The 11,858-nt window shown below is 44.9% G+C and overlaps 1 protein-coding gene across 1 annotated transcript in view; it reads left to right on the top strand.

Moving 5' to 3' along the window:
- The window catches only part of LOC138589793 (PDZ domain-containing protein 4-like), a 42,503-nt gene that overhangs the window by 15,188 nt on the left and 15,457 nt on the right, over positions 1-11,858 (top strand). The window contains exons 2-5 of the mRNA XM_069660247.1: positions 4,658-4,711; positions 6,949-7,051; positions 7,788-8,040; positions 8,138-8,222. Coding sequence (XP_069516348.1) covers positions 4,658-4,711; positions 6,949-7,051; positions 7,788-8,040; positions 8,138-8,222 — 495 coding nt within the window. The remainder of the gene's footprint in view (positions 1-4,657; positions 4,712-6,948; positions 7,052-7,787; positions 8,041-8,137; positions 8,223-11,858) is intronic.

Raw genomic sequence — 11,858 nt, 5'->3', positions numbered from 1 at the left:
AGACACAATATTTGTGTAGCACACAATTACACAAAAAAACGAACCAATTAAGACAGCAGAAGACAAGCGACTCCTGGTCCCCAAGGTAAAATGACTGCTTTCGCCAATGGAGTCTGGTGGCTTTGCAGAGATCAATGAAAAAGCTGTTTCTAGTTTAAAAACATCATCTTCCTCTTTAACAAAAAGGTCTCTCTCTTTAGGGATCCTTCCTGTGACGATGTCAGACACTTAGAATAACAGTTTGAGCACTTTCAGAGGAAGTACTTAAATAAGGTACAGTTGCCCCAGTCCCTTTTGCAGCTGCCGGCTGAAGCAAAACATTTTGTACCTGTTCCCTGACTTTTAATTTCTAGTAGTTTATACTTGACCCTAATTTTTCATACATACTGGATCCCAGTCCGTTCTATTTCTTACTTCTTTATCTACCATGCAGCCCTCAACTAGATTTATTTGGGAAGTACTTATTAAAGATTAATTTGATTAGAAGTAACTCAATAACTACTGGTTAACTAGCAGTTAGTTCCTCATCCTTTCATTTATTCCCTGGTAATTATTCAGACACTGAACATCAGACTCTATGCATGAGAAGTCGATCCACATGCACAGAAGCAGTCGATACTGTCTGGACTTTTGTGGATCATAATAAAGGAAGTGAATATCATCACTGCTTGTTACTGGTCTGTATAACAATCAATACTCCACCAGTAATGAAGAAAGATGAAGTCTCACCACATGCTTCCATAAATGAAACGTCAAAGCAAATTACTAATCAGCCTCAGTCGATTACGCAAAAATAACACGTTATATGTTTTACAGGTATTAAGGGGGTTTTGAAAAGGATCAATAATCCCTCTGAACAGGCGTCTGGTTGGGATTCATCCTGTTCGACGACACATATAAGCTCCATTAGGTGAAAGCCCGCTCTCGTGTAGCTGATAGCGAGGTTATTCCCAACAGAAGAGAACAGTCAGCTCTTTTCTCTCGGTTATTAATTTCACACTTCACTTAGCTGTGATTCTGTCGGGCTAATGTGGCAGAGTCGTGTCGGGACTCTTATTGTTTCGGTCTCCTGTAAACACACACACACGCACACACGCACGCACGCACGCACACGCACGCCAGTATAATGAGCCGGAGAGCAACACACAGCCTGGGACTGTTGTAATTGTCATGCACAGCAAAATCACACATTCACAGTCAGCTGCCAAATGCACACAGACAAACACAGACAATGATACGGACTATTGTAATCTGCCGGTCCCATGCATCTATGAGCTAATCTTTTATCTAAACACAGACGCCCTCACTCACAACACAAACGTGTGAACATCACGCTTTTTAACGCAGACTTAAAGCTGGTGTTTAAATAGGATTAGATGAACTGAAGTACAGATTAAAGCGACACTGACGCATTGTAAACTGAAAAATGTTTAGAGATCATGTTTTTAAAAGATGCTTTGAATCACATTTAACTTTAGTCCCGCCCACACAGGCTCTGACTGGCTCATGAGTTTGTCAGCCATTCGCCGGGCTGTTTTAAACAGTGTGGATGAAGTAAGTGGATGTAGCATCCAGGTATAAAAAAGAAGAGCAGAGGAATCGACTTAAACCTGCATTCTTTTAATGTCCAGCAGGGGGCGATTCCCTGGAAGGGAAATCAGATTGTATAGAAGTCTATGAGAAAATGGGCCTCCTTCTCTCCTGATTTATTCCCTCAGTAAACATATTCCTAATAAGTTTATAGTTTCAAGTCTTCTTCAACACAGCATGATGTTCATTTAGTAAATCACACTAACACCTGCTAACACCGGGCTGTTTTGCTTAATGGGAAAGGTTACAATCAGCATTCAGACCCGGGTCACATAACTCTGCAGTAGACCCGGGTAATTATCGCCTCGGCTCCGATCGGCATTGATGGGAACACAAACCTGTGTCGACACGTTAATCTCCGCCCCCTTTCCGGCGCGATGCTATGCTCAGTCGGTAACTTCGCGACTCCTCGTCATCTCAGCTACAAGTTCCGCCCGTCTCCGTCCGAGCAGCGCTCAAACATCGTTCCAAATTTGTCGCGCCGAGTTTGATAAACAGACTGAAAGAGTCATAGATACAATACAGACCTAACCACCGTAACATCTTCTCTGGTTACTAACCCTGTCTCTGGCGCGTTTGTGATGTCAGACGGTGACACAGCAGAAACGAGACCAACAGAGGATACTTCACTAGCAATGGGAAAAGAGACAATCGGTATTTATAAGTGGGTCTTCCCGGGTCTGAAAATGCGCTTATTTTGATGGCGCCAAAAACCCAAATGGTGACTGACAAAAAAAGCCAAAGTGTCAAAAGGGCGACGTCATGACGGGTGTGTCCTCTTCTTACATACAGTCTGTGGTATTTAAATGCCTCACAGAATAATAATAATAATAATAATAAGACCTTTAATCAAGTGATGCGATTCTCCAAATAATCACACATTAAGGAGTGAATGGTACTGTTCAACACACACACACACACACACACACACACACACACACACACACACACACTGTTGTCTCCCACAGATATGTGTTTGGTCTGGGAGGAGAGTCCGGGCCGACCTATTTAATGGAAGATGAAACTCAATCAGTGACCAGACCACAACAGGCCTGACTGATGATTGTGGTTATTGAGTGGGTATTGACTGGCTCACGCCTTATGTTCACTGACACACACACACACACACACACACACACACACACACACACACACACACACACACACACACACACACACACACACACACACACACACACACACACACACACACACACACAGCCAGACAACCTGCAGAGGACATGTAATGCATAACAATCAGCTCTGAAACAAAGGCGGGGAGGCGGAGAGGTGTGTAAGACAGGGCAGTGTGTCTGTGTGCAACCATGCGAGTATTCATGAGCCGTGTGTGTGTGTGTGTGTGTGTGTGTGTGTGTGTGTGTGTGTCACACCTGGAAGTAGCAGGTTAGCGTGTGCATCTAGAGACCTTGTGCGTGTGTGTCTTCAGGCATTAGCTCCGTGTGTGTGCGTCTGCAGACATTTACAAGTGTCGATTCCAGAAAGTCTGAAAACCTAATAATAAAAGACACACAAGGTATGTTCATTACACCGGTTCGCACACACACACACACACACACACACACACACACACACACACAATTATAAATAATTACCTCCACATTCATTTGCCAGCAGGTGTTTCTTTCATATTTCCCCCTGAGTGACGGCGCACACTCTGCGTTGTGCTTACAGCTGTATTATTGATGCTAATGTGTGCGGCTGGCGGCTGGTTGTGTGGAAGCTAGTTATGAGCTGATGACTGCAGCGGGAGGGAACCACAGGTTAGAGACTGCCCGCTAAATTAGCATCTGTTCTGCCTGCAGCGAGTGCCTTTGAGCTAAACACTAGATTGGTTTCATTTGACGCGACCCTCGGGTGCTTGTCATTTGGTTACCGTGCTTGAAGGCTGAGTGGGTGGAGAATTTAAATAAAGGGACTTTAAAAGACCCCGCGGGATAAGTACATTTATATTCTGGCAACTAAAGGGGAAAGAAAAATCTAATTAGATGCTTAGACACAGATATTATGAGCCAGAAATACTAGACTTGTTCCAATACTGATACCTGTCTCTGTATCGGCCTCAGACTTTAAATGAGGCACCAGGGATCTGTTGCTGTATCCGATTCGCACCCTAAAATCAACCAGGTAAATGGTCATGTGACAATAAACAACAGTGTTGTGCGAGCAGAGAGTGTAATGTTCGCAAAGGTAGCAACATGTCAGCTATCACTGTTTTTCTTGGTATGAAAATCTGTAAGAAAGAAACAGTTTTGGAACATCTCCACACGTTGCATCGGTCGACTGTGCTACGGCTTCTTACAGCTTATATTTAAGTTTTCAAGGGGTTTGGGGGGGCTGGAGCCAATCCCAGCTGTCGTTGGGTGAGAGGTGGGGTTACACCTGGACAGGTCACCAGTCAATCACAGGGCTCACACTTAAACCCTTTTCCCACTGACGCAGGTTTTTTCAGACCCAGGAAGACCTGCTAATAAATACAGATAGTCTCTTTTCCCATTGCCAGTGAAGTATCCTCCTGTCCTCTCTTTTCTGCCGAGTCACCGATGAACCTACCGAGCATGTGTTTGGACTGTGGGAGGGAGGGAACCCACGCATGCACGGGGAGAACATGCAGACTCCACACAGAAAGGCCCGCTACGGCTGAACTGGGATTCGAACCAGGAACCTTCTTGCTGTGAGGCGACAGCACTAACCACTGCACCACCGTGCAGCCCCAGACAAAGTCAAATGAGGCGTGAAGTTGAACTTTGTAGGCTTTAAAAACACGTTTAACTAAACACCATCCGACCGAATGAACAATATTATAAATGATTCTGAAGCTATGATGAAGGTCAGACACTGACTACACAGACGGACTACAGTAACAACGCTTTCACCAACACATTTAATGTTCATGTCTCTCAGTTTCATGTTGACTTTCATTTCCTCTTGTTCTCCTCTCAGCCTCAGTAACAACATCCTTCTCTTCCCTCTCTCTGTCTCTCTCTCTCTCTCTTTCTGTCTCTCTCTCTCTGTCTGTCTGTCTGCCTGTCTCTCTCTCTGTCATTAGCAGAAAGGCTGGAGTAACTCCCTGCGGCCGATGGACAGACACGGGAACACAAAGGTAGGACAAACGTCTACGTTACCATCCATCAGCTCTCAGCGACCGACTCCTCTTCCTCTTCACTGACTCTCCTGTCCATCCGCCTCCTATCAGTCATCTTTAATAAGATCCCACTCACATAAAGCTGATGATAGATAGAGAATATTCTCCCCAGGCTGTCACATAGACGGCTTTTAATCTCTGATTTATCTGAGGAAGGTTTGACAAGTGTGCATGTTCTTTTAGAGCAGCATTGTTCTCCATCATACTGTATATATTCACACCTACATTTAAAGCTGTTTGGTTGCTGAATGATTCCGTTTGTGGCCCCTTAACCAAAGAATATGACAGACACACAGTCCACATGTTAACCTTAAAGCTTTGCATTATGGGGGTAAAAACTGCTGTTCTGTCAGTCTTGATCAGAAAGTTAAATAAGAATAAATTCAACTGTTCAGACACTTTTTATCATCACGTAATCTTTACCAGCAGGGGGCGATCACTTATGAAGAGCACTTTAAAGACTTCCTGTCACAATGAATTCTTACTCCTGCTGTCATCGGCTCTATGCTGCAGTCTTTGACGCTTCAGGTTCCCCTCTAGAGTTAGTCTTGCACGTGCGGGTCTCTTTTCTTGGCTTCTCCCCTGGCACCTTCCCTTGAATGATCAGAGTGCTTAAAGAACTTAAAGGGTCCTCTGTCATTAAAGGAGCAGTTCGCCCCTGGAAAAAGCCGCTGTCAGTCAAAGCTGGTGTTCTCTGTAATCAATAGAAGCAATAATATTTAAAATTGAACGTTGTACAAACAGCTCGAGGATTCCCCCATTCTACATTCCTACAACACCCAGAGTGCACTGCACCCCTCCCTCTGAAAGGAACGGCCCAGCGAGAGACGCTGGAGTGAAATACAACCGTTTCTCTGCAGGCGACGCCTCAGAGCCAGACGGAATCTGAAATATGTCGAGAACATACCGGTGGATCGTCTAAAACATCTTCAGGTCTGCAGTCGACATTTCAAACCTGACGATTCTGAACGAGACATGACATCGGAGGCGATGTCCTAGATTGATGAAGTGTAGTTTAGCGAGCTCCCTGGCCTCCGCCAGATTACGTGTTTGATGTAGTCTGGTGGAGCTTTTCCAGGGCTCGTTGGAGAAGCGGATAGCGTCCTCCAAAGGCACAGAGTGAATCATAATGGCATCAGCTCCCCATGATAGCATGATAGGACTGAGGTTGAAAATCTGCGAACCGGTCCTGTTAGCACATATCGCTCGTGGGAGCTGGATGCATTGAGTCCATGTTGGATCTGCAGCATCTCTCTGTGTGACTCTGGCAGGCAGAGAGGAAGTCCTCCGAGGCACCGAAACAAAGTCCCCTCCATGCTGTGACAATAAGTCTGACCTCTGAGGAGCTGAAAGCAGCCGAAGCAGCTGCTGCTTCTCAGAAGACTTAAAACAAAACTGGGAGAAGCTTTTCAGACACCAGCTGATTAAAGTGAATTTATTTCCTCCGTCCACAGAGACCACAGATCTGAATTATTTAGTCACCTTGATTTATTAGCAGTCCGTGTTTGACCTTGAATTCTTGTTTTACCTTCAGTTCTTTATTAATATTCCTCAGAAGCCTCCTGTCTAAAGTCTGTATGAATCATTCAAATTCAGATGCGTGATTCCTCTCACTTTTCACATCTGGAAACACTTCCTGTTAGCGGGTTGTGTTTGTAGTTTTAACACCAGTGCAATAAAACTTCCAAAAGCTGAAGTCTGGCCCATCACTTACACGAGGAATCTCCAGGTCTACATCCCACAGAATGAATTTAATAACCTTCCATCAGGAGAGAAAATCTACACTAAGCATCATAATCAACTGTACACAAAAATATCTCATAACCTAATCACCACACTGCCATGAAATGTGCCGAGCAAGCAAGAACTTAATGTCCCATGATCCTCTCTTTCGCACCATCAGCGTTAAATCTACATGTTTAGCTCCTTCCTGGGTAAAGCTGTAAGAATGCTGACATCATGTAACTGTTGTTGTTACAGTTATTATTCAGGCTTTCATCCGTTTTACACATTTGTTTCTTTATCTTCCTACGGAAGCCCTAAGCGGACATGCATCCATACATGTTATTTGCTTGAGTTGTTCTCTCCTTCTTTATCTCGAGATAACAAAGCTAAACAAATGAATGCATGAACTACGTTTCCCTTCATTTGTATCTACGCCTGAATTTAATCCTGTAAACTCTTTCCCTGTTCAGGCCAAAGGTCGGAGATCCTCTCAGCCCCCGCTAGACCGACCACAAAACTCCCAGGAGCCTTTGCACCAACCCGGGTCTGTCCGCAAGAGCCACAGAAGGAAAGGTGAACCCCGTCGCTTTGCTCTTTATCTTTCAGTCCGTGCTTTTACGCCCTTTCATTTCACACAGGTCTCATTCTGCCGTTTGAAGCTTTGAGCGGCTGTCAGACGGGAATCCTCCTTCTCCTGTCCCGTCTTTAATATCATCTCTCTTCATCACTTCAAACACAAACCTCACTTTATCCTCTTTCTCGTCTTTCCCACGTCGTTGCCTCATTACGTCTCGTTTTATATTTTCATCTGGTTTCTCCTTGTCTCCATCCTTGTCACATTCCTCATCTCTCTCATCTTTTCCCTTCGTCATATACCTCCCGACTCCTCGTCTCATCTTTCTCCTCTCAGAGATATCAGATGATTTTATGTTATCACTTGACTTTTACCGTCTTTTCTGATGTAACTGCAGCGTTTTATCACTTGTGCTTATCCGCTTCGATATCAGTCACAAGTCAGCTGTAACCTTTCGTGTCTTTTTCACTCGGATTTATTCACACCAACAGTTTCCAGAGATAGAAAATAAATATACAGCAGTCAGTCAAAAAGATCCTCCAGCTTTACGCCTTCCTAAAGGCTGCAGGATGTTTGGTGGTAAATGTGGGAATCAGAGAAAACATGGAGTTTGATTTGTTTTCCTTTACAGGAGATAGTTGAAAGTGTAACAAAAGGATTCAGCATTTTTTAACCTCCTCCTCCTCCTCCTCCTCCTCCTCCTCCTCCTCCTCCTCCTCCTCCTCCTCCTCTCAGGTACGTTGGTCTGCAGCGGGAATGGGACCGCCAGCAGCTCTGTCTACTCCTTCGCCATGGTCGCGATCCCCGACTGCGTCGACAACGCCACGCAGACGGATATCAGCTTCCAGAACATCGTTCCTCTGGGGAAGAGCAGAGGTCACCACCATCACCACGGCCGGGGAGGCGGCGGCGGCTCCTCCTCCCCTCCCCCACCTCCACCCTCTCCCCCCCTCCCTCACCTCGTGGGGCCGTACGGGATCAATGAGTTGTACGTTCTGACCTGTGGTGTTCTTAGAAGTCAGGTGAAGTGACTGCAGACGTGTTGAGTCAATAATGTCGATGTTGATTTTTCTGTCTCCCTGCAGCTGTGTGTTCGAGTACAACGACCCCGACGACTACTTTGATGTGTCGAACCACGAGGTGGACCGACAGGACGACCTGGAGTACGAGGTGAGAAGTGCTGCTGGATTACTACAGACAGGAAGTAATGATATCTGTATGACAGTGACAGATACCTAAACACTTCACTGGTACAGTTACAGATTTCTCTGTTCCTCCCACATCACAAACATCTGCACGTTCTCCTCCTTACATTTTCACAACCGGCTCTTTGCTTTAGCTTTAATGCAGCTGAGGGGAATATTTATTGTAACACCAACCCTGAAAAGGAAAAAAGGAGGTAAAAGACGTGTGAAGACAAACAGACGTGGAGAGGAGGCGTCAGGGAGGACTGGGAGCTGCACTGACAGCAGCACTGAGATCGAACAGCATGTGCCCCTCCGCGGTGTACCGCTCGTCTTCCAACGGTATAATGCTGCGTTCCAGACAACTGGGAACTCAAGAACTTCCCAGTAGAAATTTCCGACTTCTTAACTAGAAAAATTGCTCTGGAGTTTCTGGACTGCAGTACTTCTACTTTTAGACTACACAGTTTACTTCTACTCGAGTACAAACTTCAGGGATGTTTTCCACCTCTTTCTGAAAGCATAAACTCTGTGCCCCTACAATGAAGAGTCTGGAACATTTCCTTTCACTGACACAGCTCATTGTCAGCCTCTCTTTTTAAAGTATTGAGTCTTTTGTAAAGACTTTAAAAGCCTCGAGGTCTGACAGAAAGCACAGGCGTCCCCAGCTGCACATCTGTGACTCAGTGAAAAGTACATGTGCAAAAACACAAAAGCATTCAGCCTCATGAATCCGTCTGAATACACTAAGCAGGCTCAGCAGATGTTATTTTCTCTTCTGTAACAAAGAGGAACGACTCTTTGATGAGCTTCTTCAGGGTTCTTTATCATTAAATGTGAAGGCAAGAGAGGCAGACACATTTCAGCATATCTGAAGGCTGTTGTTTCATATGCAGAGTGCAGTCCTGCGCGGCATGCCCATATGCCGACACTTCTGAGAGGTGGTCATAATAAAAGCCAGTGACCACAACATAAACCTTTAGAACTGTGACATATTCAGGAGAGTCCAGAGGAAAGTTAGGGATGGAATAAAAAACTGAAGGAGAAACACAGAAAAGTAGAAGAGCTGTGGAACCAGCTGCTCCTTCCTGCACATCACAGACACATACAAAAACGTGCAACCATCCTGTTGCTACGATTATCCTTATGCTTCTATCAAAGTATTCAATTTGTATCTTATTTCCACCTACACATCTCACTTCCTTTCATTAACCATCACTACACTGCTTCATGTTTAATATGTTCCTGCTGCAACATCCACTTTCAGCAAATCATTCCTCCAATCAGCACCTCTGAAATAAAGCTCAGCCAGAGCGGTGGTTTGAGTTTGTGTTCTCAGCCTTTGCACAGACGTCAAACACCAGAGAAACGTAGTTTCGCCTTGAGTACGCCTTGTTTCCGGTTTGGGCCAGTTACAAGGAGGTGAAAGATAGAAACACACGTGTGAACTGATTAAGATCAAGTCTGGTTTCCTGTCAAGTCAAATAAAGTTCAGAACACTCAGGTCAGTAAAGATTTCCATTACAGATACCACAACACAGCTCGAGTCAGTGAGCTCACAGAGAAATCTTCTGTCTCGCTTCAAGTGCAACATGCATGGCATCTTCATCGCTGCAGAAAGCAGAGCGACGGCACTGATCTATTTGATTCATCTCGAGGAGGTAAAAGTTCTAAAGATGCACCTGTTGGTGCATCTTTTATCTCAGTCTGTTTGGTAACATCTTTTACAAGTAACTTGTTACGTTCCTGAGTTACCTCCTGAGAAAAGTAACGCGTTAGATTACTTTTGCGTTACCAAAAATTAACCCCTCTTCGCGACTCGTTCCACATGTGTGTTATATCATCAGGACGGCGTGCAGCCTGCTGTACGTCTACCTTTGAATGTATCGACTCTACCGTCTCTGTGTCGCCTCGTTTACGGCCCATAATCTGTAACTCTGCAGCCTGATAACAGGACTGACAGACGCATTATAACCTTTACAGCTCTCTATGATGCTAACAGTCTGACAGTGAACTGGGCAGAGGCATACAGTGTTACACGCAGCTGTTTCCATGACAACAATACAACACAGGCTCTCAGTCCCACCAGTGTTGTGGAGCTGTGTTTAGCTGCAGATGCTTCTTCACGTTTGAAGTCGAGCTCTTCACAGCTGACGAGCACTTCTCCTCCACACACAGCTTACATTTCACCGTCATGTTGTTCTCGTCCCTTTCACCCAAACATTCAGAATCATGTGAATATTTCCACAAAGTAAACGCTGTCCTCTCTGACAGCTCGCTAGCTGAGTTAGCTAGCTACACATGCGCTCTGACACAGCTGTGTTTACCTTCTGCTGGTGCGCAGCGACATGCCGAGAAGGAGGAGAGAAACAGAAACAGAGCTTCAGGGAGTTTCTGTTTCTGTGGTGACAAAAGGAAAAGAGAGATACGGTGATTTATTTTACAGTAACAGATTACTGCTTATGAAAAAGTAACTAAATAACAGATTACTTGGATTGCAGAACTAACGAGTTACGTTACTCGTTACAACAAAACAGTATCAGATACTCTAACGGATTAGTAACGTGTTTCCCAAACACTGGTTGACAGAGGTTTGATTGTTGCTCCTCCTTCATGATCTCCTGTCCAATAATGAATTCAAAGACTTTCAGGCAGTTTAGAGTTCAGTTGAGGAGGATGGAGGTTCGGGGGAAATGGTGGATGAGATAGTAGAGGAAAGGTAGAACTGGAAGAAAGAAATAAAAACAGAAATACGACCCTGATAATTCTGCTGCAAAGCGACGTCTACCAACAGAGGTGTTGAGAAATCAGGATGAGTGATCTTAACCTTTAAAAAGCGGCTCTTAGTTTACAGAAGCCTAATGAAGCCCGTGTTCAGCTGAACGGCACTTTCTCTGTTTCCGCTCCATCAGCTCGCCGCTGTTTCTGACACGAACACCAGTTTGGTCATTAGAGGAGTCGGCACAGTGGAAACGCTCTCGCTCTCTGACTCGTATTCCACAGGGACTTCCTGTTCGCCCTTAATCACTTCCTCCTCTTTTTTTTCTAATTCATGTTCACTAATTCATGTTCACGCTGTCCTCTGCTCTCTCTCCTCCCTCGTTCCTCCATCTCCAACATCATTATGTCCCCTAAATTACGTCTTAATGTTCTTTCTGTATCCTTTAGTTTCATCCCTCATTTCCTCTGTAAATCACCCCCTCCTCTCTGCTACGTTACACTCTCCGTGCCCGTCAGCTAAAATCAGATAAAGGTGTTCGTGTTTTGGATGGTCTGGACGAGGCTCTGAGGCTCTGAGGCTCTGAGGCTCTGAGCTTGTATTTGATGGTTGTAAGTGGTCTTTTACAGGTTTATGGTGATCTTAGATGGGATTGGATGTTTTTTTTTTTGCCTTTTCCTGTGTCTTTCTGTCTCGTCATTTATCTTTCAGTCTTGTCTTTTCTTGTTTCTACATTTGGTTTTTTCATGTCCTTCCCACCTGTCTTTTCTTGTCTCTCCGCCTCGTCTTTTGGTGTCTCTCGGTCTCATCTTTTGGTATCTTTCTGTCACGTCTTTCGGCGTCTTTCCACCTTGTCTTTTCGCGTCTTTCTGCTTTGGCATTTGACGTGTCTCTGTCTTATCT

The sequence above is a fragment of the Semicossyphus pulcher genome, unplaced genomic scaffold (assembly GCF_022749685.1).
Source record: "Semicossyphus pulcher isolate SPU_LCO1_2020_fin unplaced genomic scaffold, fSemPul1.0.p SCAF_13, whole genome shotgun sequence".
In the NCBI taxonomy this organism is placed as follows: domain Eukaryota; kingdom Metazoa; phylum Chordata; class Actinopteri; order Labriformes; family Labridae; genus Semicossyphus; species Semicossyphus pulcher.
Note: the sequence above shows the minus strand (reverse complement) of the source record. Positions and strands in the feature narration are given on the sequence as shown.